The 25,435-nt window shown below is 57.9% G+C and overlaps 2 protein-coding genes across 2 annotated transcripts; one reads left to right on the top strand and one right to left on the bottom strand.

Annotated features, from left to right (window-relative positions):
• Window positions 1-523: 523 nt before the first annotated feature.
• GUITHDRAFT_104319 (hypothetical protein) lies at window positions 524-23,603 on the top strand (the record flags this gene model as incomplete). The annotated part of the gene is made up of 34 exons (XM_005836846.1): window positions 524-6,179; window positions 6,364-13,707; window positions 13,761-13,854; window positions 13,894-14,018; window positions 14,067-14,703; window positions 14,760-14,882; window positions 14,930-15,002; window positions 15,053-15,109; window positions 15,172-15,318; window positions 15,365-15,494; window positions 15,545-15,598; window positions 15,654-15,791; window positions 15,837-15,886; window positions 16,051-16,112; window positions 16,163-16,319; window positions 16,369-16,602; window positions 16,656-16,753; window positions 16,810-17,026; window positions 17,076-17,366; window positions 17,425-17,508; window positions 17,568-20,777; window positions 20,911-21,013; window positions 21,160-21,820; window positions 21,911-21,986; window positions 22,035-22,160; window positions 22,334-22,437; window positions 22,485-22,575; window positions 22,749-22,851; window positions 22,908-23,012; window positions 23,050-23,094; window positions 23,144-23,190; window positions 23,242-23,360; window positions 23,412-23,478; window positions 23,532-23,603. The coding sequence occupies 34 exons, from the start codon at window positions 524-526 to the stop codon at window positions 23,601-23,603; spliced, it is 20,700 nt and encodes a 6,899-aa protein (XP_005836903.1).
• A 956-nt stretch (window positions 23,604-24,559) lies between these two features.
• GUITHDRAFT_135610 (hypothetical protein) lies at window positions 24,560-25,163 on the bottom strand (the record flags this gene model as incomplete). Its single annotated transcript, XM_005836845.1, has 3 exons — window positions 24,560-24,619; window positions 24,667-24,921; window positions 24,972-25,163. The coding sequence occupies 3 exons, from the start codon at window positions 25,161-25,163 to the stop codon at window positions 24,560-24,562; spliced, it is 507 nt and encodes a 168-aa protein (XP_005836902.1).
• Between the last annotated feature and the right edge of the window lie 272 nt (window positions 25,164-25,435).

Genomic DNA, 25,435 nt, shown 5'->3' with positions numbered 1-25,435 from the left:
GATTGGACGAAAGGCTGTGTTTGGCGGTTACGGATTATGACTAGTAATGTAACGGCCATCAATTTGACCTCTCGTTCGCCAGAGGCGCCACAGGGACATGGCAGTCCTGGACACGCCCCGAGCTGGCCGCCGCCCGCTGCCGTCTCCTCCCCTCAGCTGCTGATCCAAGTAGCCTTCGATTCTCATCCTCTCTCACTGTATTCTTTCTCGAGCTGCCGCGATGATGGCTGACAGCAGTCGCTCCTCCCATCATCGCACCGGCTCTTCTACTCGTCGCTTTCTGCAGCACTTCTTCCTTCTCAGCTTCCTTTCCCTGGTTGCATGTCAATCAGAGGATCACTGCAGCGACCTGGTCATTGTAAATAGAATTGAACCATCGTCCATGTCTATCCTCGGTTGGACGCAGATAACAGTCTTTGGTCAGTTTTCAGTCTCTCCCATCTTAATGAATTTCAGCAATCAAGCATTAGCACCGTCCGCATCTCACAATGATACGCACATCTTCTATGTCAAAGACTTCTGTATGCAATCAGGAGCGTGTGAAGGGGGAGCATTTGACGTGAAGTTTTCCTATCAGAACAATTCCATGTGGAACACTTGTTTATCAAGTCTCAAAATATTTGTTTATGCCATCTGGCTGCCATCGACGCTGAAGATCACCAAGGGATCAGCGGTCGGTGGCATGGTATTGGACATCAAGGGGTTGGGCTTTTCCTCGAAATACAACTATTCTTGCTCCTTCGTGTACAGCGAAGATATAAATTTAATTCACAGCGAAGTGGCTGAGGTGCAGACCATTTCAGAATCCTTGCTGGAGGTAGTCACTCCAGTATGGAACTATCCCGCACGAGTGGTTCTTATCCAGCTGACGATGATAGATTCAACAGGCACCCCTTTCGATATCAAATCACACGACACAAGGAAAGGGATTTTCGAAATCGAAGAGGAGATTGTAGCGTATCAGCCTTCTATCGTCTACTCAGAAGAAGGAGCATCTGTCATGCTGCAGGGTGCAGGACTGGATTTCATTTCACAGCAGGTCCTGCCTCCATTCTACAAGCAGACTTCGGACACTAACTATCTGAGCGTGCGAAAGAACGTGCGGTACAGACTTGACGCTCCCGGTTTCTCTTCATGGAGCTGTCTAGTGTACAACTCGAGCTTGATGAACTGCACAATCATGTCCTGGAAATTTGAAGCGCAGCTGGTCAGTTTCCGTGTGACCAAATATTGGTGCGACTCGTCCTGGAACACCCCCATCGAGTACAACTTCGAAAAGGATCTCCTACACTCCAACTTGTCACTGTCGATTGAGTTCCTACCTCAAATCAGGAGGATCGAGCCGACTATTGGTAATGCTTTCGGCAGGACCTCGATCACGATACTGGGGAATGGTTTCGAGAATGTCGAGAGCTTTTGCGTATTCAGGGATTCAGGACAGGCAGTAATCCAAAACCTTACTTCTATCTTTGTTTCTTCGACTGAAATCGATTGCTCGCCCACGAACGAATTTGCTGATCCAGCCGTCAAAGACGTGGCGCTTTCCTTTGAGCTTGTCAGTCGAGGGACCTCTGTTCAATCAGTCAATGAGTTGCACTTCCAGGCCTCTGATATCAACAGCGCCCCGACATTCTCTTGTCAAACCCTTGTGATCTCTTATTCCTCTCTCCCGCACTCTTATCCTTTCCTCTACGGCATCAGCCCAAACAGCTCTTACGCACCCAATGAGCAGAATCAATTGTTATCGTTTCATATAGTCGATATCCCGGGCTTTTTGCTGGGAAGTGTCAGTGTCCAAGACTCTAATCTTACATTCACCACGGTAGATCCCGAAGGTGGGTTGATATATTTGAAGATTCGAATTCAAGACGACGGTGGCAATCAGAATGGTGGGATGAATTGGACAGAGAAGGAATGCAAAGTCTACGTCTTGCCAAAGAGATCCATGCTTCAAAACTTCGAAATCAATCAGACCATGTTGACTATAGACCTAGTCGAGTCTGAGCAAGACGAGTTGTACACATACTTCGGCTTCATCACCGATATCTTCTATGGCGTCCTGCAACCGTACCCTGACTTGTCGATTCAATTAATTTCACCCGAACCTGATTTTCAACGTGCGTTTCGAGTCTCCCCAAAGCTGGAAGGGGGAAGCTTGATCTTCACGACAGCTGCGTATGCCAACGGAGATTTCATCCTGTCGGTCGTCATCGATCAGTTGCCTGAGAATTCCAAAAACTTCACCATTGCGATATCTTCCAAGAATCAGGCCCCTGAGTTTGTCCTGGTCAACGACGTGTTTGTGTTCCAGCAGACTCTGGTGAATGGCACATCGTTCGATCAGATGTTTCTCTCCAACATCAGCAAGGGTTCTCGCTTTGACAAGTACTTTGAAGAGTCCCAGGTCCTGAACTTTGACTGGTGGCCCATGTCAAACGAGTTTCCGCTTGAGAATTTCACCCTGTACATTCCCCCCGATGAACCCCAGACAGCGCGGATCAAGTTTTTCATCCCTCCTTGCGTGTACGGATCATTCTATGTCAACGTGTCGCTGATGGACAACGGAGGGAGTCAGTTCAACGGGATGTCATCGGTGAACTTCACTGTTCAAGTGGTGGTCGAGGCGATCAACACTCCTCCTTTCTTCCAGCTCCCTGCCTTGAGCCTCAGCGTGTGCGAGGGCAGCGGGTCTCACGAGTTCCCGGGGTTCGCCGATGCGATCTCCAAGGGCGTTTGTGCCTACGAAGACTTGGAGCAGCTGATCTCATTCCTCGTCTGGCCGGTCCCAGGGAAGGAGGTGGGGAACTTGATATCGGAAATGAGCTTGAACGGGAGTGGAGTACTTTCGTTCAACCTGTCCACGTCTGGGTTCGGGAGGGGAGAATTCTATGTGATGTTGGTGGATGACAGGATGGGAGGGAACAATGCCTCCATCAGAAGAAGCTTCGAGATTCAAGTTGTTTCCGTTCACGACCCGCCGACCTTCATGGTCTCTCACTCGTTGGTGTACGATCAGCCGGTTGAAGACTCGGTCTTGGTCTTCGACAACTTCTTCTACAACATCTCTAACGACGTCTTTGGTGCCCCGTCTCCCTGCCTAAACCAGACGTTCCTCTTCGAGTTTGACCCAGAGCTGCCGCTGGCCATGTACGGCGACGAGCTGCTTTCCCGGTCCTCCCTTGGCGACTGTTTGAGGGACTTGCAAGTGTACGGAAACGGCTCGCTGATGCTCAGTGCGTCTCCGGTCTGTTTCGGGGAGGCTGCGATGAAAGTCAACTACGTAGAAAGAACTTGCTTCTCTTGTACCAACACCTCCAGTGTCTTCAACGTGACCGTACGCTGGGTCAACAAGAAACCAGGTTTCGACGTTCGAGATCAAACCATCGACGAGTGCGTTGTTTGTGGTGAACTGGAGCTGGAGGGTGCCGCCGTGAACATCACGGCAGGGTCGGTGTATGAGGACAGAGTTCAGAGAGTCTCCTTCACCGTCAGCCTCCTTGAGGGAGAAAGTACCCTGATGAGTGACGATTTCGAGAGTGTTTCCTTGGACGCCAACGGCACTCTGAGAGTGAAGCTCAAGAGCTCGAGGAGGGGGACGGCAAACTTCTCCGTAAGCCTGCGGGACGACGGAGGGATAGAGAGGGGCGGGGTAAACGTTTCAGACGTGAAACTCCTGCAACTGGTCGTGCTTCCCGTCAATAATCGCCCGTCGTTCTCCCTCCTGCCCTCCCTTCCCGTCCTGGAGGGCTCGGGTTGCAGCAACTTCACTCAGGTCGCGTTCAACATCTCAGCGGGAGCAGGGAACGAGATCGATCAGCTGATCTCCTTCACCGTCATCAGCATCGACCCCCCGAGCTTCCTCGCCGATCAACCTTGCAGCTGCTCCTCCTGCCCCCCCTTCTCCATCGACCCCGCCACTGGCCTTGCCAGGTTCCAGGTGCTGGAGCACCAGGTGGGAAACTTCACAGTGGAGGTGCAGCTGGTGGACAGCGGGGGTACAGAGCGAGGAGGGCAGAACGTGTCAGCGCCCGAGACGATCGAGCTTGTAATCCTGCCAGTCAACGACCAGCCAACTTTTGCCGTTGAGAACTTTGACGTTTACGAGCAGCAGGAGCTTGTCCATGTCAGCAGGCGGGACGTTGCTATCAACATTTCGGTAGGAATCTCGCCGGACGAGGTCGACCAGAAGTTTTCCTTCATAGTCAATCTGCTCTCCTCGACTCAGGACCCGCTAATCTCTGACGTTTCCATGCTCCCCAACGGCACCCTCCTCTTCCTCCAGTACCCCCGGGCCAACGGGCTGGCGACGCTGTCGGTGATCATGGAGGACAACGGGGGGACGGCGAACGGGGGGTCCAACACTTCGACCTTGATGTACCTGAACATCACGGTCGTGCCCGTCAACAGCCAGCCTACCTTCGAGCTCGTCAACGTCTCCCTGTGGGAGGGAACGGAATTCAGCATGATCGCCGACGTCGCCCGCAACATCTCTGCTGGGGCAGCCGACGAGGGCCAGCAGCTGCTCACCTTCCAGGTGGAGGTGATGTGGAGCGAAAGCGTGTCTTTCCCTGATTTACCGCCTGCCTTCCTCCTGCACCCCAATGGGACCCTCGCCTCCAGCCTCCCTCCCTACCGCAACGGAGAGGTTCAGCTCAGCGTTGTGCTCTCTGACGATGGCGGGACGGCTAACGGCGGGGTCAACCGCTCGGTCGAGCACAGGTTGGGAGTGCGGATAGAACCTGTGAACAACGCGCCATACTTCGAGGTCGCCAACGAGTCCTGGTATGAGGATAGCACCGAGGTCCACTACCTTGCCTTCAACATTAGCAGAGGCTCGCCCTACGGCGACGAGGACTGGCAGAATGTCACGTTCCATATTTCGTTCGTGGAGGGAGCGGAGCTGTTCGAGAGGCTGGCGGTGGAGAGCGATGGAAGGGCGGACTACTTGCTAACTGCCAACATGTTTGGGGTAGCGATGATTGAGCTTGTCCTCGTCGATGATGGCGGGACGGCAAGGAATGGTCAAAACACGTCACTCCCAAGGCTTGTCACGATCACGGTCCTTCCAGTGAACGATCCTCCCACCTTCTCCCTCTACCCACTGAACGTCCTCGACTACAACTTCTCCTCCTGCACCCGCGGCCTCCCAACGATCGTGATGGACATGAATGCCTATGTCTCGCCCCACCCGCTCGTTCTCGAGGGCTTCGTACAGAACATCAGCAGGGGAGGCTGGCACGAGGCTGATCAGACTCTTTCCTTCTTCCTCGAGCCTGAGGCCTCCGACCTCGACCTGCTCGCAGAGCCTCTGCGCGTGTGGAGCAACGGGACCATCGTGATAGAGCAGCGCAAGGACGCCAGCGGCTGCCTGACATTCTCCCTGCGGGCTGTAGACAGTGGGATGGGGAGCAACACGTCGGCAGCGGCTCGTTTCAACCTGCTGATGGTGCAGAGCGAAGGGAAGGTCAAGTTCCAGCGCAGCCCATCAGCGCCCTACGACGAGGCCTCGCTACTTCAATCCATCTCTCAAAGTCTTCACTATCCCGCGTGGCTGCTTTCCTTGACGACAGGGAGCGGCCTAGCCAGCGGGACCGTCACGCTGCGATCGGACCTGCCAGACTACCTGTTCTTCGAGTTCTTGACAAGCTCTCCCATCAGCATCTCGGGGATCCAGCTCCTCTACAGTGAGCTCGTGGTGCAGCAGATTGACAGTGAGCAGGAGCTTTATCACGCTGTCCTCCTCCATGACACCGTCGGAGCCCTGGAAGACTCCAGCTTGCAGACCTTTCACCTCCTCACCAACATCACGTTGCGGGGCAACCTCCGCAAGCTCATCCCCGGCCTCCTGCAAACGGCCGAGTACACCGTCCAGTCGTCGGAGAGCTGCCTGCAAGATTGCTTCGAAGTCGAGCCCCACGTGGAGGTCCCGCCCTGCTCGTTCAACCAGACTTGCGACGCCTTCCTGTCCTTCAGGCCCTCGGCCAACAGCTACTGCGTCTGCCGTCTGCTCGTCTCGCTCGTCGGCAGCTCGTACTCTCACAACGTCACCGTCGTCGTGGACCCACTCAACGACGCTCCTACCTTTGAGTTCCAGCAGGACGTCGTCACGGTCTATGAGACCCACCAGCCTGCCGGCGAACTCATCGTCATCGAGGGCTTGGCAAAGAACATCAGTGCAGGTAAATTCTATCATCCTCCTCGTTTTCTCCTCTCTCCTCCTTTCCTCCTCCTCCTTTCATCTCTTCGCCTCAACCTCTCTACCTCCACCTTTGCCTCTTTCCTTTCTCCTCTCCTCTTCCTTCCATGGCCCATCCTCTTTCCCCATCCTCTTCCTCGATCTCTTCACTCACAACCTCATCGCAGGTCCAAAGGAAGACCAGGACCAGAAGTTGACCTTCGTTTTGACTCCCCTCGACGTCGTCGGCCCTCTCTGCTACGGCGGGCAGCTCATGGACTGCGATTGCTGGCCCTGCCCCACCAACGTCTCAGCTACAGCTCAGCTGCCTCCCTCCTGGCTGATCCTGCAGGAGCCAGAGCTAGATGCAGTTAGCGGCAACCTGTCCTTCATACTTGCCCCCGACGCCATCGGCTTCGTGCTCTACCGGGTTGACCTGCTGGACTCCGGCCCGACTGGGGTGAACCAGTCAAACGTCTCCATCTCGCTCAACCTGACCATCAACGTGACCCGGAGCAACCAGCCTCCCTCCTTCCAGCTGACCTTGGCGGAGGTAACGATGCTCGAGAGCTGTCAGTCCGCCATCTCAGCTGGGGACTGCGAGGGGCTCCAGTTCACCCTGCAAGGTTTTGCAGTCAACATTTCCCAGGGCCCGGCCAACGAACAGCGACAGACCGTCTCTTTCCTTCTCGTCCTCCAGTCTTACCAGGTGCCTTTCCAGCAGGGGCAGAACTGGGTCAACGCCTCCTCTTCCCCAGCTGCCGCGGATGGATGGGGGCAGCTCCTGTCCGAGGCTATCAACGTGGACTCCAACGGAACGCTCCGAGCTTCCCTGCTCCCCCAGCACCACGGCAAGCTCGTGTACGACATCTCTTTGCTCGACAGCGGGTTGTCGGGAGGGAGGGAGAGCAACCGCTCTCCTAGCTCGCGGTTCGTCTTCCACGTCATCAGCGTCAACGACGCACCCTCCTTCTCCCTCGATCCTCTCTTCTCCGCACTCGACTGGGACTCCCTGTGCTCCAACTCCAGCAGCTCTCACCTTCAGCTCATGTTCTGCGTCGACATCTCGTCCCAGGAGAGGTCCCTTGAGCCCCAGTGCCACGAGCTCGACCACTTCGTCAACGACGTGACAGGAAACCTGTCGCTGTACTCGTCCTCCTACAACGTCTCTTCCGCCTCCTGCAGCTCCAAGGACCTAGCTGGGGCTGTGCTGAACGGGACTTGTGAAGGGGGAGACTTTCGCAATGTCTCGCTGCTGACTTCGATCTCGTTTCTTGTGCGGGTCCCGACCAAGAGGGCTGCAATCCAGCAAGTCCAGGAGAGGGTCCAGCAAGTCCAGGAGAGGGTCCAGCATGTGATCACCAGCGTATTCGCCTCGTCTGCGGTGAACTCCTCACTGAAGGTTTCCTTCGAGGACAACGTCACTCAGTGCAGTCAGAGCGTCAACAAGAGCAACGCTGCCATCTTCCGCTCGAGCTTTCAGCTTCACTTCTTGCCGTCGTCCCCGCTCAAGGCCCACCCCTGCCTCTTTGCATGTATGCCGCATGACCAGCCTGTCCTCCTCGACCTCGAGTGCTCTCGCTTCTGCCTCGAGTCAACCGTCACCACCCACCTGCTCGCCGAGCTGAAGTTTGACGTATTTGTCATCGACTTCCTCACTCGGTTCGACTCGGACCGGCCGGTCTCAGTCTCCATCAACGTCTCCGCTGGGCCCGGGGACTGGCTGCCCTCTGGCTCCTCGGTCTACTTCCAGTACCCTCGAGTCCACTGCTCGGGCCTGACGCTGATGATTCACAATCTGGTGGACAACGTGACGGCAGGAGGGTGGGGAGAGGAGAACCAGAGCCTGTGGTTCAGCCTCGAGAGGTTCGCGGGCCCCGACATGGGCCGGCCGTCGATCCGCTTCCCGTTCGGGGAGACCAACAAGCACACAGTCTTCATCTTCGAGCTCAATGACCTGGCGTACGGCACGGCCTCCTACAACGTGACACTGCATGACTCCGGGAGCGAGATGTACGGGGGAAGGAACAGAGAGACGTCCAAGACTCCCCTCCAAGTCTCCCGCCTCGTCGGCAACTTCCGCCCGACTTTCGCCCTTGTCGCCGACCAGCTTGAAGTCATGCAGGACTCTTCCTGCGTCGAGAACCCTATCGATGGGCGCTGCTACGCCCGCTGTCAGTACTCTCACTCGCTGTGCTCGTCTGGCCCTCGAGCCGGGGCTCGCTGCGGGGCCAACAGCGACTGTCCTGGAGCTTGTGAGGAAGGAGTCTACTACAACGGGTCCAACACCTGCGTTACTGGCTGTATGTGCAGCGTCTTTGGAGATGTTGCCTGCGAAGACATCGGAGTCTGCTCCTGCTCCACCCCCAACAACGGCGCCCTCTGCCTCGCCGACGGCGAGTGCACCGGAGGGGGAAAGTGCAGAGGTCGAGGAGAGTGCCGACTCGAGGGGGACAACCGGAGCTGCACGACAGCAGCTGACTGCCTGTCGGGTGGCACGTGCGAGAACGAGTTCCTCTCAGAACTCCTGCACGTCAAGCTGGGCGTCGCCGTCAACATCTCTGCTGGGTCCCTGTTGGAGCAGTCCTGTGACCAGCAGCTCAGGGCCCATCCCGACCAGTTCGAGTGCAGGACGCAGCAGGTTTCCTTCCTCCTCGTCCCCGACAATGAAACAGACGCCTCCTCCCTCTTCGCTCAACTGCCGACGATGGACTCCAACGGCACTCTGTCCTTCCGGCTCAGTCCCAACAAGCACGGTGTGGTCCAGTTCACGGTCTTGCTGCAGGACGACAGTATGGCACAAGGCACCAACATCTCCCTCCCTCGCCCTCTCACCATCTTGGTAGCAAGGAGGGCAGCGTTCGACGTGCAGGACGTCGTGCTCTTCGAAGGTTCCTCGCAGTCTGCCGCTCAGGTCGCCAGCAACATCAGGACGCAACATCTGCTGACGACCAACGGGACTCTCACCTACTCGTACTCCTTCTCCCTCCAGATGTCCCATCCACAGCTCTTCCTCTCTTCTCCTCCTCCCTCCGTTGACACCAACGGTGTTCTCCACTTCGCTCTCCGACCCTTCGAGTACGGCACGAGCACAATCAGGATCACGCTCGCGGACCTCTCGTACCCAGCGATCTCTTCCTTCACGGTCTCTCACGACATCAACTTCACCGTCAGCCATGTGAACAGTCCTCCCACTTTCTCCCTCCTTTTCGACCGGCTCGTCCTACCGCCAGGCCTCCTGACCCTGCAGGAGTTTGAACTGGCAACCAACATCTCCGCCGGGCCCAACGAAGACTGTTCCGTGAGCTCCAAGTTCTGCGAGGTCCAGGCGCTCTCCTTCGTGGTCACGGAAGTCTCGAACCCCGTACTCTTCCGCAGGCTCCCGTCGGTAGATGCCAGGAGCGGCAAGCTGGTCTTCCAGCTCAGATCCGACCAGTCTGGGTCGTCAACGATGAACTTGACCCTCGTCGACGACGGCATGCTGAACGACATCGTGAGCTACTGCAACCAGACGTTGAACGTGAGCGCCGAGCAGTTGGCGGCGTGCGAGGTGACCAACGGGAAGTACGCGGGAGTGAACAAGACGACGAAGTCCCTCGTCATCATATTGGAGACACCACAGCCCTTCTCAGTCGCCAGGGTGATGTACAACATCTTCGAGCCTAGTGCGAACCTGTCGTCCATATCCTGCCCCTCGCTGTTGGAGTACAGCCAGGGCTACTTTAACATCTCACTCCAAGACACCAAGAGGATAATATCCAGCATCGGCAGCTCCCTCGTCCCTTCTTCGCCCTGTGAGCTCGTCCCTGGCGTCAGGGCCAGCAGCTACTCTTCCAGTAAGAACGAGTCGATCCTGCTCATGTCCTACCTCGGTGAGCGGCAGATCTCCTCCTACGCGACCTTGCTGCGACAGGGCACCTTCCTAGACTCCTCATTCTCCGCCTTTGTCGCAAGGGAAAGCTCTTCGGTGCCTCTGCTGGCAACCAACGGTTCCAACACCTCCAGTCTGACGTCCAATCAAACGGCGAGCAACGAGACCAACATGTCGTTCGTCCTCAATCCGAGTGACTTCATCTTCTATCAGCGAGCTCAGGACAAGGTCTTGTCCACCAGAGGACTCGAGTACAGCATGGAGCTTGTCTTCAGCTCCGATGAGATGTACGCCTACTCGCCTGAAGCTGTCTCTGACACTCTGTCCGTCTGGTCTGTCTCAACCACTCCTGGCATGGAGCTCAGTTTCCTCACGAGAAGAGCCCATGACGAGGAGCGCGTCAGGTTTAAGAGCACGGACGTGGAGCGAGTCTTCGACTACACGCCTGATCAAGTTTACACGCCTGACCTGTGTGTTTTGCAATCTTTCCCTCAGTTGCAGGGTCAAAGTGATGACCCCAGTCTCTTCGGGGTCGGTAACGGCTGTGTGGAAAGATCCTTCCTGTCCCGAAGCCTCGCATCCTCCCTGCCCATCGACTACGCGGCTGACGCTGAGCTCATCGGCTACTGGGACTTCACTGAGCAGAGCATGCGAGGGAACCAGAGCGTCTCGAGCTATAGAGAAGGGGAGATCTGCCAGCAAGGATCCTGCACCTTCACCTTGAGCGACGGCATGAGCCTGGCATGCGAGGCGGATGTTGGCTGCACCTTCCGCAGGAAGAGCTACGTCCTCCCTACGTGCCTGGAGCCCAGCCTCGACCTCGAGATCTTCCCCTCCACCTTCCAGAACCTGGCAAGCAGCAGCAAGCTCAGCTCGCTCCTGCTCATGGGCCCTACGTGCAGGGTGTATCCCGACAACCTGGAGTGGCTGGCGGGGTCGGAGAACTACGGGCTGCTGAACGTGATTGCAAACAATGGAGAGGTTGAGGCCGTCCAGTTTGACGGGGTGCTCAACTCGGGCCTGTTTCTGACCAACGACATCAGGAGCGTCACCAGCACCAACTACGTCGATTCAGCTCTTCCTACTCACGCCTTCTCTGTGGAAGCATGGGTGACCGTCGACAAGCCAGTGGCACCATCAGGGTCGCAGTCACTGGGAACAATCTTTGCTGCGGCCTCGGGGGACAGGAACAACGAAGCTGGTTCATGCAACAAGGGCTGGATGCTTTCTTACGAGGTGTTGGCAACCAACCAGATCTCTTTCTACTTGGATGTCGCCACGGAGAAGCTCGGGGCAGTCAACGGACTCTTCCGGCGCGTCGCCGTTAACTTGCTGTCTTCGTTCTTCAGCCCGACTGAATGCAAGTGCATCTATGGCACATGGTTCCACATCGTAGCTATCTACGACGGCTTCAACCTCAAACTTTTCGTCACAGCCAAGGACTTGGGGACCAGGAACAGCACTGCTGCTGCATGCGACGTGCCTCCCTGCGGGGCGATCTACTATCCTTACTACCACCCCCAAGACCCGACAGTCTGTTACGCTTCAGGCCCCGTGCCCGTCACCATCGGCAACTACACCAACACGTTCAAGCCCATTCCTTTTCAGAGCTACAACCACGTCGGCATGATCAAGATGCTGACCCTGTGGAAAGGCGCCTTGTCTACCTCCCAAGTCTCCCTCAGGTTCAACAGGTTCCTGAAGCTCGCAGACAGTCCATCGCAGCCTTCGAGGTACTGGGGAAAGGTCCCCGGCATCTCCCCTTCCATGGACTTCGTGGATGCTGAAGTGGCTGGGCAAGAGACGTCGCCTATGATCAGCCTGAAGGGGGTCTTCGAGTCAACGCTGCGATACAAGTGTCGATTCACAACCACAGTACCAGTGGAGGGCCCCGGTGGCTCGTTCCAGACGAGGTACGCGGAGACGATGGGATATGCGATCAGCACTGGAAGCAAGCTCGGCTTCGTGTTTGGAGAACCTTATGGCAACTCCTACACCCTCAAGTGTCCTACTCCAACCTGGAGCTATGGGAACAAAGAGACGATCTTGTCGGTGTGGGAGGAATCAAATGTCCTGACTTCCTTGACTTGGAGGCCTCTGTGGCAGAAAGTTTGCCTGACTACATTTTGTGGGTACAAGAAGTTCTACCTGAGATATTCACAAGCATCAGCTACCAACCTCCCAGGCTGGTCGTTCGCCCTGCGCAGCCTGACGTCTCCGCCTCTTCCCAACGCAGTGCCATGTGCTTTCAATGACACTGCCGGCTCTGTCCCGATAAACGCCTTCCTAGCGCACTCAGCCGGCGGCTCGATCACCTCCTTCTTCTTCATCGCTGCTAGCTCAGTCTGGGCCTTCTCGGAAGCCTTCCAGGTACCCCAGGGTGATGGACCAGTAGACACTGTGATCATTGAGGACGGGGGAAAGGGCTTCGTGGACGGCTGGCTGACCATGAAGTCCAACGACTTGCTCTTCCCCGACTTCTCAGCTCAGTTCAGCGTCGACGCCTCCAACGCCATCTCGCAGGTGACGGTGAGGGAGAGCGGGCCGCGCCTGAGGAACAACCTCGTCAAGCTCCTCGTCACCTACGGGGAGGGCTGCGCGACATCGTCAAGCGTTGCCGAGTGCAGGAGCGTGAGGCAGCAGGGCACCGTGACCTACCTCGAGCGCAGGGTTAACGCGACCATGTACAACTGCACCGCCAACGGCAAGGTGTACACAGCGGGAAAAGGCTTCGGGTTCGTGGCCAGCTACATAACCAACGGCACGGAGATCGTCAGCACGTCCTTCATGTCGGTCAGTGACCATGGCACCAACGTCCCCGACCAGGTCGAGCTCTTCGTGTCTGACCACGGGTGTCGATGTGTACAGAATGGAAACCAGACAGACGCCAATGGGTACCCCAACGTGACCGGATGCCTCATTGCGCATGTGGCGGGGGGAGAGAAGCTGACGACGATGACGAAGAAGGGTATGAAGAGGATGAGTCGAGTCGTCCCAAAGCTCTGGGGGGTCAAGGGGCTTCAAGACTGCCTGCAAGTCTCCGGCTGCCTGCCAGACCCCCTTGGGGACGCGTACGGAGGGTCCAGTGCCATTCAAGCCTTGACCGACCTTTCGTCCGGCACAAGAATCCTGATACTAGGGAACTTTCCCCTGGGAGAACGGCAGTCGGACTACCTCACCATCTGGAACGTCTTCGATCTCCTACAGCCTCCTGCTCCGGTCCAAAAGGTCCAAACCCCCGGCACCATGGGCATCAGCCTCTTGTCCGTTCCTCCCTTCTCCGCTCCCCGCGCCGCCGCCGTTGCCAACTTCCTCGGGCAGAGCTCGATCTACCGCTGGCTGGGACCTTCGCCAGTCCTCTTTTACGAGATGGCAGACCCCGGGCTGAACTTTCCTCCCCACGGGCTCGTCCGCTCCCTGACCGACGGCCTGCCCGACCAGATCGTCGGCAACTTCTCTGCGTCAGGGCCCTTGACTAGTCTGAACTTCTTCCCTGACCGCCCCTTGTTCCCTGGCACGACACTGAGCTTCGTGTACGGCGATGACTGCGCAGATGAAGGGGCAGGGTGCCGGAAGAAGAACGTGGTTGGATCAGTGGGCATCATATCGCTCACGAAGCCCCAGCTCATTGCGAACTGCACTGCGCAAGACGTGTTGACAGGTTCGTTGAATTTTTCCTCTCCCTCCGCCCTGACTTGTTTGCCTGCTCTACAGGTGGAGGCGGGTTCAAAGCCTACATCCTGAACGCGTCTGGAGTGCTGGAGATCAGGTTCAGAGCAGCGAGTGATCGCGGAACCAACATCACAGGGTCTCTCCTCATCACCTCCAGCTCACAGTCCAGCTGCAGATGCAACGGCAAGACCAGCTTCAATGAGTGCCTTGACTTCTCCTTCGTATCCCCCGCGTCAGTCTCGCTGTTCCCGCAAGACGAGCGCCCCTTGTCAATCTCTCTTGTCGACATCCTCGATGCTGGTGACTTGACCTGCCCCTGCTCGCCTGATCTCGCTGACCTTTGTCAAGGTGTCGGGTACATTCCTGGGACCCTCAGGGCCACCTCCCTCGCTGACATCGGTCAAGGTTTCTCAGCAGACTTTGACACCACAGACGGGCGGTTGAGTGAGGTCAAAGTGCAGTCGGCCGGTCAGAACTACCTGCCGGGCTCATCCCTCGAGATCTTCTACGGGCCCGGCTGTGCCTTGAAGGACGACGCCTGCAACGAGACGGCGATGACTGGCACCGTGACGCTCGTCGAGCAAGACTGGGAGGGCTCGGGCACTTTGACCTGCCAGCGGGATGGGTTTGTGACAGCGACGCACCCGACAGGAGAAGGCTTCAGGGCTGAGCTTTTCGTGGACGGCACAGGAAGAGTCTCGTTCTGGTTCCGCCTTGCTTCGTCCCACGGGTCGAACTACTCGCTGTCTCCCTCCGCTCCCCTCCCCCTCCTCAGCCCGCACAGCAACTGCACCTGTCGCTCCAACATCGATCAGCTCCTGCTCAACATCACCCACTGTGTGCGGCTCGTCGTGGCCACAGGCGCGAGGGTGGTCGGGAGAAAGCAGGAAGCGATGCGATCGCTCTACTGCCATGGCGCCGACCATTCCGCCTGCCCGGGGCTGACTGAGACTGTTGACACGACGATCGCCATGACGACGTCGAGGTCAGTGCTGATGCTGCTGGCCCTCTCTTGCCTCGCTCCTCACCTTCCTTGACCAGGCTCTGGCCCGTCGACACTCTACGTCCCTACCAGCTCGATACCAAGGGGGCCGTCGCTGTCGACTCCATCACCCTACAGAATTTCTCACTCGTTGCCTTTGCGAGCTACTACGATCGAGACATGTATGGTGCTCAATCCTCGTGCCCTCTTGACCTCCCTTGTCCTGCAGGAGCACCTATGCTGTGCCGTCAAGGTTGTTTGCTGTGAGAGACAAGGCAGGCGATCGCCTCCTCGACGCTGAGGTTGTTTATTGAGAATCTCGGACAAGTCAAGCTCAAGTTCACGACCTCAGGTTTTCGAGTACCAGCAGTTTCCGACCGTCGCAGCCACCAACGTGTTGTTCGTCAGGGTGAACGTCAGTCATCTAGAGCCTCCCCTCCTCTTGCCCTGTCCCCTGACTTCTGCCCACAGCAAACTTGCATCCTGCTCATGTTCACCCAATACTTCGAGGACACCTTAGTCTACCAGCTCACCAACCTCGACCTCTCCATGAGGAGCCGGTTTCTCCTGCTGCAGTCCCTTCACACCCGCTCAGCCACAAGTCTCTCGAGCTTCGAAGTCTCTTGACCCCTCTGCTCTATCCCAAGTCTCACCGAGCTGGCAGGCAACCGGCACGTTCTTTCTGCTTGTCACTCAAGACGAGGCCCTCTACAACTCCTCCATGTTCCGTTGGAATGGCTCCAGCCTGAACGGGGTTCAAACGCTGCAGACTCTCAACAAGGATTCTTCTAGCGGTCAGTGCCGGTGCTGCCCGCCTTCGCTGGCTCTGACTTGGCGGCTTCAGGCCAATTCCTCCCATCCTCCTACGTCAACGACGCGTCAACGTGGACGACCAACGGTGAGACTAGACCGGAAGGGTCTGTTGACGAGGCCCTCTGACCTCTGGCGCTCAGGGACACGATGGGTTCTCTTGGGCGCGCATCGGAATCTGACGCAGAACTCCTCCGTCTGGAGCCGCAAGCCTGTGTTCTCCAACTTGTACAGGATGCAGACTGAGTTCAGAGTGAACATGCTCCACCCTGTCGACATGGGTTGGTCTCCTTGCGATTGCAGGAACGCACTGAATTCGCCCACAGAGATGTCGAATGACGGGAGGTTCATTTATGTAGCCTCTTACAGCTCACAGGTTCTTGGACTGTTTCCCCCTCCTCTCTCCCTTTCTCTCCTCCTCTCCGCTCTCTTCTCCGCTGCCCTTTCCCACTGCTTCCTTCTTCTCGTATCCTTCACACTCTCCTACTCCTCGTCCCTCCTCCGCCCGTTTTTCTCTTCTCCCTGACCGTCTCGCATCAGACCTTGATGTGTTTCCGCCGTAACCCGTCGGACGGGAACTTGTTTGCAGATGCTGCCTGCAGGTCGATCCCTTGTACCGTCTTAAAACCTCGTTGCTGATCCTTCCGATCAGTTATGGGCCTCATCGCAGCGACTATGTTCCCCTCGGCGCCCTGACGTCCCTGGCCTTGACAAAGGACAGCAGCAAGTTGCTGGCCACGAGTGCCTCGGAACATGCTCTCTACGTGTTCTGCATCGACACCCTCAACGGCGAGCTCACTCTCCATCAGGTGAAGGGATGAGTTTTGTAGAGATGCCATATTTGGATGTCATGTTGAGATTGTCAGTATGCGATGCTATGATCTGATGTCGTCGATCGATATTGTGGATTCTGCCATCACCGACTCGTTTCTACAGACTGTTCGAGACCAGATGGTCCTGGACGGAAGGCTTGTCGACGCACTCCGAGGGGCAGCAATGGTGGCAGTCTCAGGGCAGACGGCAGTCGTAGCTGCTGCTATAGATCATGCGCTATCTGTCTTCTTCCTCCCCCTCGGGTGCTCCCCTATCCAGGTGATGACGTGGCACCAGCCTTGCCCTGGCCCTGTCGCTCACCCGGCCTGCAGTACGTGGACAGGATAAGAGAAGGAGAACGATCCCTCAGCGGCTTCCAGCAGCCCATGAGCAACAGCTCCAACACGTTGCCCTGGTCAAGAGATGCCAGGTACATCCGCACAACCCCCACCTCGCCCTCCAGCTGACGACCAGCTCGTCTGGCAGCCCGCGGATGTTCGACCTGCACGACTCCAGCATGAACTTCACCCGCATGACTAGGGAGTTCCGCGTCAACGGCGAGTTGATGCTGGCTGTGGTGGTCGGGTCGGACAGCAGCGACATTATGCAGCCAGGCAGCGTCGAGATCTACAAGTGGGACATACAAGTCGAGCAGTTCGTCTTCTTGCAGGATCTGACCCACCTAAGCCACCCGACGGACGTGGTGAGACGAAACTGACCCGAGTCAAGCCTCTCCTGACTTGCTCCCCAAGGTGTTCTTCACAGTGCCGACCAGAGGGCAGCAAGTTGACTCGAGCCTACTGGCTGTCGCTGACTTGAGGCCGGACCTGAGGTCGGCCTACGATGCTGCCGGAGGGATCAACGTGTACCTCTGGGATGTGCAGGAGCAGATGTTCGTATTCTTCCAGGTTGTTGACACGAAGCTTCTTCCTCAAAGCAGCCTCTACGACGGGAACAACTTCAAGGTGGTACACACCTGCCCCACCTGTGAGCCGGCGGCAGCGATATCATCGCAAGAGTATCCTCCATGCTACGCTTCTTCGGTGCCAACGATCCACGTCACTGCATCCTTGCTGATAGATTCTTCTCGTGCGATGGCAGGACTCGCGGCCGTGGGCTTGGATGTACGACTTTGAGGTCTTGCCCAACCAGAGTTTCACGTGCAACTCAACGGTTCTGAACATGGTGATCAAATTCTCTTCATCTTCTGCTTTCATTCTCCTCATCTCACCTCTTCTTCCCAGCGCCTGAGCACTTTCACCATCGACGGCATCCCCTTCCTGGCCGCCGCTTTCCTGCGTCCTCAGCATCTGCCGGTCGGCAGCGAGTGGTTGTCTGCGGTGTTCCGGTGGAACAACGACGGGAGGAGGAGTCTGGAGAGCGGCAAGACGGTGGACATGTTAGGCTTCGACTTCTTCCAGCCCATCGCAACGTCCAGCGCGTCTGCCGTTCTTCATTTGAACGTCTCTGCCCCCTCGGGCACCCTCAGGCACCTCATAGTGTACGGCAACTCCTACCAGGACGACAACCAGCGGACTGACGGGCTTTCGTCGGTGTGGGAGTGGTTCCAACAAGACTGGAACCCCTTCCTAAGGGAGAAGGCCGGGCTGTTCCGGTTGGTGCACAGGTTGCCAGTTACAGGGGTAACGGACATCACTTCCTGTACGGTCCAGGGCCCGACGGGGTCACTTCTACTCGTTGGGTTCGCAAGTGTCCAGTCGGCGTCGTCGGCTCAGTCGTCGCCCCTATACAGGTGGGAGCAGGATCAGCTCGTGGAGTTTCAGGCGCTGCCAGAGGCCTCGTCGAGCCTTGTCTGCTTCCACCAGCGCGGCGACGTCTACCTGGCCCTCGCGCACGTCCCGCCAGCCTACAGCGAGGACGAGGGCAGCTCGTTCGTACACGTCCTCCAATGGGACAAGGCGACTTCGAAGTTCTCTGCGCTCATGTCAATCACCGACGACCAGTACAGGGGACTGTTCGGATCGGATGTCCCGTCCTCGGAGAGGAGAATCCACGAAGCGCACCTCAAGGTGCCAGCTGGCCTGCTGCTGTCCGCCACGATCGTCCAGCCCTCGCCAGCTCTCAGCCTGATGTGCCTGTCCAGCCTAACCACAGGGCTCGTCATGTACGAATTTGACTTCTCCACACTCAAGGGCCTCCAAGGGGTCTCAGTTGTCAACATTGACAACCAAGGGAACGTGTTTGCGGTCAGCCCGACCGCCCGGACCCTCGTGCACGTCAAAGTTCAGGACGTCCTCGACTCCTCCAGCCGCGTCGTGTCAAACCTCACTTGGGTGCAGACTTGGAGCGAGCAGCCGCTGCAGCTGTCGCGGCTCAACGCGTCAGTCAGTGAGGGGATCGTCGGGCTGGCAGGGGCCGTGCGGATGGAGCTGTCAGACACGCAATGCTACGAAGAGATCGTGACCGATCAGCTGCAGATGGAGACGTGGAGGATCGTTCTCAACAGCACCAACGGGACCAACGTCACAAACGCCACGAGCTTTAACGGCACAGTGGATTCCAACAGCACCAGCAACTCCAGCTCGAGTCAGCTCAACAGCACGTCAAACTCGTCTCTTCCTTGTAACGAGACGCTGGAGAATTGCAGCTCCCCAACTGCGAGGAGGCTCCTGCAGTCAACCGTCATGGACTTGGTCAACTACACCAAGGAGCGGCTGGTAACGACCTGCTTCCGCTCCCTCCTTGTCCGCTCACGGCCTCCTCGCTTCAACCTGCCCTGTGGGACCATCCCTCCGCTCTCCGTTGTCCACGAGCTCGTGCCTCCCATCTGTCGCTCCTCCTCCTTTTCTGCCTCCTTCCTGGGTGATCAGAACGCCATCGCCACCAGCCCCCCAGCTATCGACAAGGACGGCAAGCTGTCCTTTAATGTGAAGTCCAGCTGGGGAGGGGAGCAGACGCTTGCGATCAGTTCAGACTCCTCCAACATCACGCAGACGGCGCAGCTGACGCTGCTGTCAGCGAACTTTAAGCCGATGTTCCAGCTCATGGACGTGGTGGTTAACGAGGACGCCGGTCTCAAGGTCGTCGACTTCGCCAGCGGCGTCCGGTGGATGCAGAGCCCCAAGGTCGCGCAGTGGCAGCTGATGCAGAACATCACGTGCAGCATCGTCGGGGTGACGAGGCCGGCAACCGACGTCTTCGCACAGCTGCCCACCTTCATCACTCTCAAGCGACCGGACGGGAGGTACTACGGGGTCACTTCCTTCCAGTGGAGCCCCAACGTGTACGGCGAGTGCTCGGTCCAGATCCAGCTAGTCATCGACGACGACAACATCCCAGCTGAGTTCCGGGAGTCTCATCCCGCATCCTTCATCCTCCGCTCTCTCCCTGTTAACGACCCCCCCTCCTACATACTCCAGCAGAGCTCCTTCTCAATCCTCCAGGGTCAGCCGTTCGACCAGCACGTCCTCTCCTGCCTGAGTTGGTATCCTGACGATATCCCGCAAGCATGCTCAGTACCCAACATGTGCCTGGGGAGCTTGAATACCTGCTTCAACAAGGTCCTCTCGTCCGGCCTCACTCATCCGTCATCCAACTCCCTTGGGCCCGGCGGGTATCAGGCCGGACCCTTCTGCAACCTTACCAAGGAGAAGGAGGGCTTCACGTGCTGGTACAGGATGGAGATGGCGAACGTGACGCGCTGCCGGACGGAGATGATGGGGGTGGGGAACACGACGGTGGCTGTGGAGGTGTGCGAGGAGGACAGGGGGGTGGTCAAGTCCTTCTACTACGACAACGGGTTCCTTCACGTGGACTTCGACCCAGGCAGCTTCGGATCCTTCGTCCTGACCTTCAATATCGTTGACAACGGGGGGAGGGCACGGGGGGGGCTGGACACGGCGACGTTCTCGTTCCGGGTTCAGATCGGGCAGGTGGTGGCGAAGCCGGAGGTAGTCGTGCAGCCTCCTGCGATCACAACGCCCGTCGTCATCGAGCAGAACGTCTCAGTCCCGCCCGTCGTCCTCCCTCCCCTTGCCGACCTAGCTGAGAGTTACCTGATCGTGGACGAGGTGGCGGCGGCTCTGGTACACAACTACACGGGCTTCTTCCAGTTTGCCGACGGGGGGCTCGATCAGCAGACGGCCAACGTCCTCACTGTGGTAGTGACCAGCGTCACACGGAAGGAGCTTTTCCTCTCTGACTCGTCCCCGACATCCTCATCCTGCACTGGATGCCCTGTCATCGCTCTCCAGGGGCTGTCAGGCAGTCTGACCTTCGTCCTGGCTCCCTACCAGTACGGCGTCTCCTCCGTGACATTCCTGCTGCGATCGCAGAACCGATTCGATGCCAGCAAGTCTGCCGAGGCCTCCCACTCTCTTGATATCATCGTCCTCCCTGTCAACAACCCTCCCAGCGCCGCCGTCTCTCCCCTGGTCGCCGTCCTGTCCGACCGGCAGGACCTCGTCGTCGATGAAGTTTTCACCAACATTTCGGTGGGTCTTTCAGCCCAACCAGCGCAGCATGTCCTCTGTCTGAGAGGCGTGTCAGCCGCTGTCCTCCCCTCCTCCTGTTCTCTCCCCTCCTTCCTGTCATCATGCTCGCCCGTTGACTGTTCTCTGTTGTCAGGTGGGGCCAGCGAATGAGTTGTGGCAGAACTTGACCTTCGTCATCGCCAACCTGCACTACACTCCTCTTCTCCTTGGATCGTTGCCGCACATCACTCCCGAAGGTTTGATGCCTGCCTGTTCCCTCCCGCTCCTCCTCCTCCTCGTCCCTCCTGCTTGCTTGCCTCCTCTCAGTCGCTCTTCTTCCCCTTCTCTTCTCCTCCCCCCCTTTCACGCCTCAACCTCTTCACCATCTCATCGGGTGACACAGGCTCCCTCCATCTGAACCTCTCGCAAAACCACCAAGGCACCCTCAACATGAGCATCGTGCTCGCGGACTCCGGCGGAACGCAGAGGGGAGGGAGGAACGAGAGCGCTGCGGTGGACATGCGGCTGAAAGTCTTCGGTATGCCCCTCGTCACTTCCATCTTCCCCTGCGTAGGGAGGAGCTCCCAGGGCTGGACCATGACCATTATCGGCAACAACTTCCTTGACTCCCTCCCTGCTGACGCGGCCCCCTACGTCAACTTCGAGGACCGGCAGGCGCTGGTCTACGTGGGAAGGGAGCTGTGCCTGGACCTTCGCATCGCGTCCAGCAGCATGATCACCTGCATCGCACCCAACGGGTCCATGCCGGGGAGGATGCCCGTGACCGTCTCCCTCCCCTCCTTCTCCTCCTCCAACCCCCTGGGAGTAGTCATCTACCGCGGGGAAGGCAGGAGCTTCACCTATTCGGAGGGGGTGGTGCATGCCGACCTCATGTTTGGAGGAAGCTTCCTGGAGGCGTCGGCCAACCACACCATGACCCTCCTCGCCCTCGGCCCGGGCCTCTCGCCCCCGGCTGCCTCTTGCAACTCCTCCCACACCTTCTGTCCAGCAGCCGAGCGTGAAGTCTCTGCCAGCAACCTGCTGGGCCAGAGGGGCGTCGTCAGGTACTGCCCCCCCTCCCTTCCCCCCCCCCTTCCATCCCTCCCCGCCTCGCACTCTCTCTCTCTCCTGCCCACCTGACCTCCACCTGGCAGAGCTCTGGAGTTCTTCCAGGGCAAGGTGATGTACGGAGGTACCTTCCGTTCGGAGTCTAGACAGACTTCGTACCTGGTCTGTGACGTGGCTGCAAGGAGGCAGGATCCCTGACCCCAGCTGCAGGTGATGTGGGATGGGGTCCGTCACTTCCCAGTGGGAGGAGGGCTGAACGGCCCGGTCTACTCCCTCAGCAAGTACAAGAACGGCATCGCTGCCGGAGGAGCGTTCTCCCGCATATTCCGCCAGCAGGTTTCTCCTCCCTTCCCCTTCCCTCTCCCTTCCCTCTCCCTTCCTTTCTTTAACCTCTCCTACCATCTTCCCTCCTCTTCGTCCTTCCTTGGTCCTCTCCCCTCCCCTCCCCTCCTTTCCTCTCTTCGCTTCTCCTCTCCCCTGTCAAAATCCAGCGTTGACAACAGGAGCAGACGTCAGTCAGCGACGGCTTGCAGAGTGGAGGGCTCGGGTTCTGGAACGGAACTTCCTGGAGCCTCATAGGAGGGAGAGCGGTGAATGGTGTTGTTTTCTGCAGGTAATGCTGGGTAGGAAGGGAGGAGGAGAATTTAGAAATGCTGGCAGCGTGACGGTTGGAGACAACCTCTACGTGGGCGGGAGATTCAACAGCATCGGAGATACGACAATGCAGAACATTGCCGTGTTTGATGGACTGGTGAGGAGGAGGAGCAGGAGAACGAGAACGAGAAGGACGAGAAGGAGGAGGAAGAGGAGGGGGGGAAAGAGAAGGACGAGGAGGAGGTGGAGGAGGAGGAGGAAAGGCGGAGGAAGGGAGGCGCAACGTCAGAGAGGGGGATAGATGGATGCTGGATGCTGACGGGGGCTCAGGGGTGGTCGGCGATAGGAGGAGGGCTGCAGGCAGCAGAGGTTAACGACATGTCCTACTCCGCTGACGTCGGCCTCGTGGTTGTCGGGACGATCTACCGTTCAGGTAGACTCCAGCTGGGGAGAGAGTGAGTGCGAGCTGACTGAACGGCGCCTGAGCAGGGGATACGATCCTCTCCAATGTCGTGCGCTGGGACTTTACGGCTGGGAAGTGGCTGAGCTTGGGAGAGTTCGACCAGACTGTCCGGGCAGGCAAGTGCAAGGGAGGTCGGCAGCAGTCGCTCATGTGAGGTTTACTTTACAGTCGTCACCGACGGCAACAACATCTACATCGGAGGAGACTTCCAGCGTAAGTCCTCCCCCTCCTCCTCTCTCCTCCCTCTGACAGCGGCATACAGGAGCCGGCAACCTCAAGATCCTGTCCATGGCCAAGACTGTCATCCAGGTAGCGGCCTCCCTCCTCCTCTCATGTTCCCCAGCTCATCCTCCCATGCAGGGAGGCGTCTTCATGGGCTGGAAGGAGCTCGCGGCGGCGGTGGAAGGAAACGTGCACAGCATGCTCTATTCCGGCGGCTTCCTGTACGTGGGAGGAGACATGAAGTCAGTCACGGACGGGTGAGCTGCTGCTGGCGTCCTGCTGGGGGCGTCCTGTGACTGAGGTGGCAGGGAGGGGAAGAAGAGCGTGCAGGGCCTGATGAGGAGGAGGATGGACATGCGGGAGCTCGTCGACACGGTGAGTGGCGGAGCTGGAGAGCAGCAACGCTCTTGCTGAGACTTTGCCTGCAGGTCTGGCAGCCTCTGCGAGGAGCCGAGAGCTTCATGCCGGCAACCATCTCGTCCATCAGTCGGGTGGAGTAGGAGGGAGGGAGGAAGACGCTGCTGCCTCTCTCCCCCCTCCTGCTTCCCTTCCGTCCGCATCGGCAGCGCCCTTCCACCTCAAGATGTGCAGTGGGGTGTACCTGCGGTAGAGCTAAGGTGGGGAGGAGAGGATACACTCCAACTCACTTGGCTCCTTCTCGCGAGAGTTCTGATTGCATAATGCAAACTCTATCAACGACGCCCATCAAACCAACCTGTGAAACTCATCATCATCATCATCATCATCATCATCATCATCATCATCATCATCATCATCATCATCATACCCTTCCCTCCCCCCCCCCCCCCCCTTCCTCCCTCCTCCCTCCTCCCTCTCATCATAATCGTCATCGTCTATCATCGTCATCGTCATCATACGTCGTAGTCCAAGATCGCGCCATCCTTCCCGCTGATGAGCTTCGAGAAGTCTTCTTGCTGCTGGCCGCCTTCCCCGCTGCTCGTGCGGAGCTTCCGAAGAAGCGTCCGCCCATCCTGCTCCCTCCCTGGCGGCAGGAGCTCAGGTCCTGCGCATGGAGCCTTCGTCTCCTACCCTTGAAGGAAAATCTCGCGAGGGTGATGTGCGGAGAGAACCTTTCCTCGCCCTCACCGCCTGCTGCCCTGCAGACACATACTCACTTCCTCTCTCCACAACCACAACCATCTCCTTCCCCCACTCTCCCTCCATCCTCAATCTTATCTTTACCTTTTCACCATCACTTCTTCATGCTTCCCCTCCTCCTCCTCCTCCTCCTCCCCCTCCTCCTCCTCTTCCACCACCACCACAACCGCCGCCGCCGCCACCACCACCTCCTCCTCCTCCTCCTCAATCACAACCACTTCCTCCTCCTTCACCACCACCACCTCCTCCTCCTCCACAAGACTCCTCCCCGCACACGCCCTCGCTCACCTTCTCACGCATCTCTCCACCATCTGCAGTTTCTTCGTCGTCTCGTTCGTCAGCCCCAGCCACAGCACAGACGGCAGGCCTTCCGCTGGAAGGTCCCAAGAGACGCAGCCTGCACAGCCTTCTCATGCCACGCTCTCCCCGGAAGCCATGACTTACTGCAAGAGGGAAGGGCTCCAGGTTCCCAAGTGCTGCCAGCTCCAGGTCGAGCTTGGACCTCAGTGTTTCGATCTCCTCGTCCCCCATGTCTCCGAGGAAGCGCAGGGTCAGGTGGGAGCTCCTGGGGTTCACCCACCGCGTGTGGTTCCTCAGCTGCTTCCAGGGATGCTGGCACTGCAGCAGCTCGATGGTGCGGGCCACCGCGTCCACGTCTGAGTCGGAGAGCTCCACACAGACGAAGATTCTTTTCTTCCCCTTCATGACCAGCGATGAACACCCGAGGCTGTGGAAGATTCTATGCTGACCTGAGAGCTATCGGCCTGAGACGTCGCCGTCGCCCCCCTCGCCATCGTGAGTGCCGCTGCGAGCGAAATCAACTTCAACTCTATCCGCCATCTTGGCTTGGCCAAGGCATGGTCTACATAATCCTCTTCGTCTCTCGCATCTTCTTCGTCTCCAGTCCTCAACTCTTCACTCTCGTCCATATTCACATGCATGTCGACGTGCTGTGCTTCTCTTGCATGATAACTGAGTATCTTTTTGTACCCAACCCTCTTGTGGATCTCACCACTCTGCTACTTACTTACGCTTGCTCTCCTCTTCTACATCTTGCTCCCTGCATGTTCATCTCCTCCTCCTCCTCCTCCTCCTCCTCCTCCTCCTCCTCCTCCTCCTCCTCCTCCTCCTCCTCCTCTCACCTCGCTGACCCGCTCCTCCCGACATCGTCGCCGCCATCCCTATCGCCATGAGACTCATCAACATTGCAGTG

The sequence above is a fragment of the Guillardia theta genome (assembly GCF_000315625.1).
Source record: "Guillardia theta CCMP2712 unplaced genomic scaffold GUITHscaffold_16, whole genome shotgun sequence".
NCBI lineage: Eukaryota > Cryptophyceae > Pyrenomonadales > Geminigeraceae > Guillardia > Guillardia theta.
The sequence above is the reverse complement of the archived record's forward strand: the minus strand, read 5'-3'. Positions and strand labels throughout refer to the sequence as shown.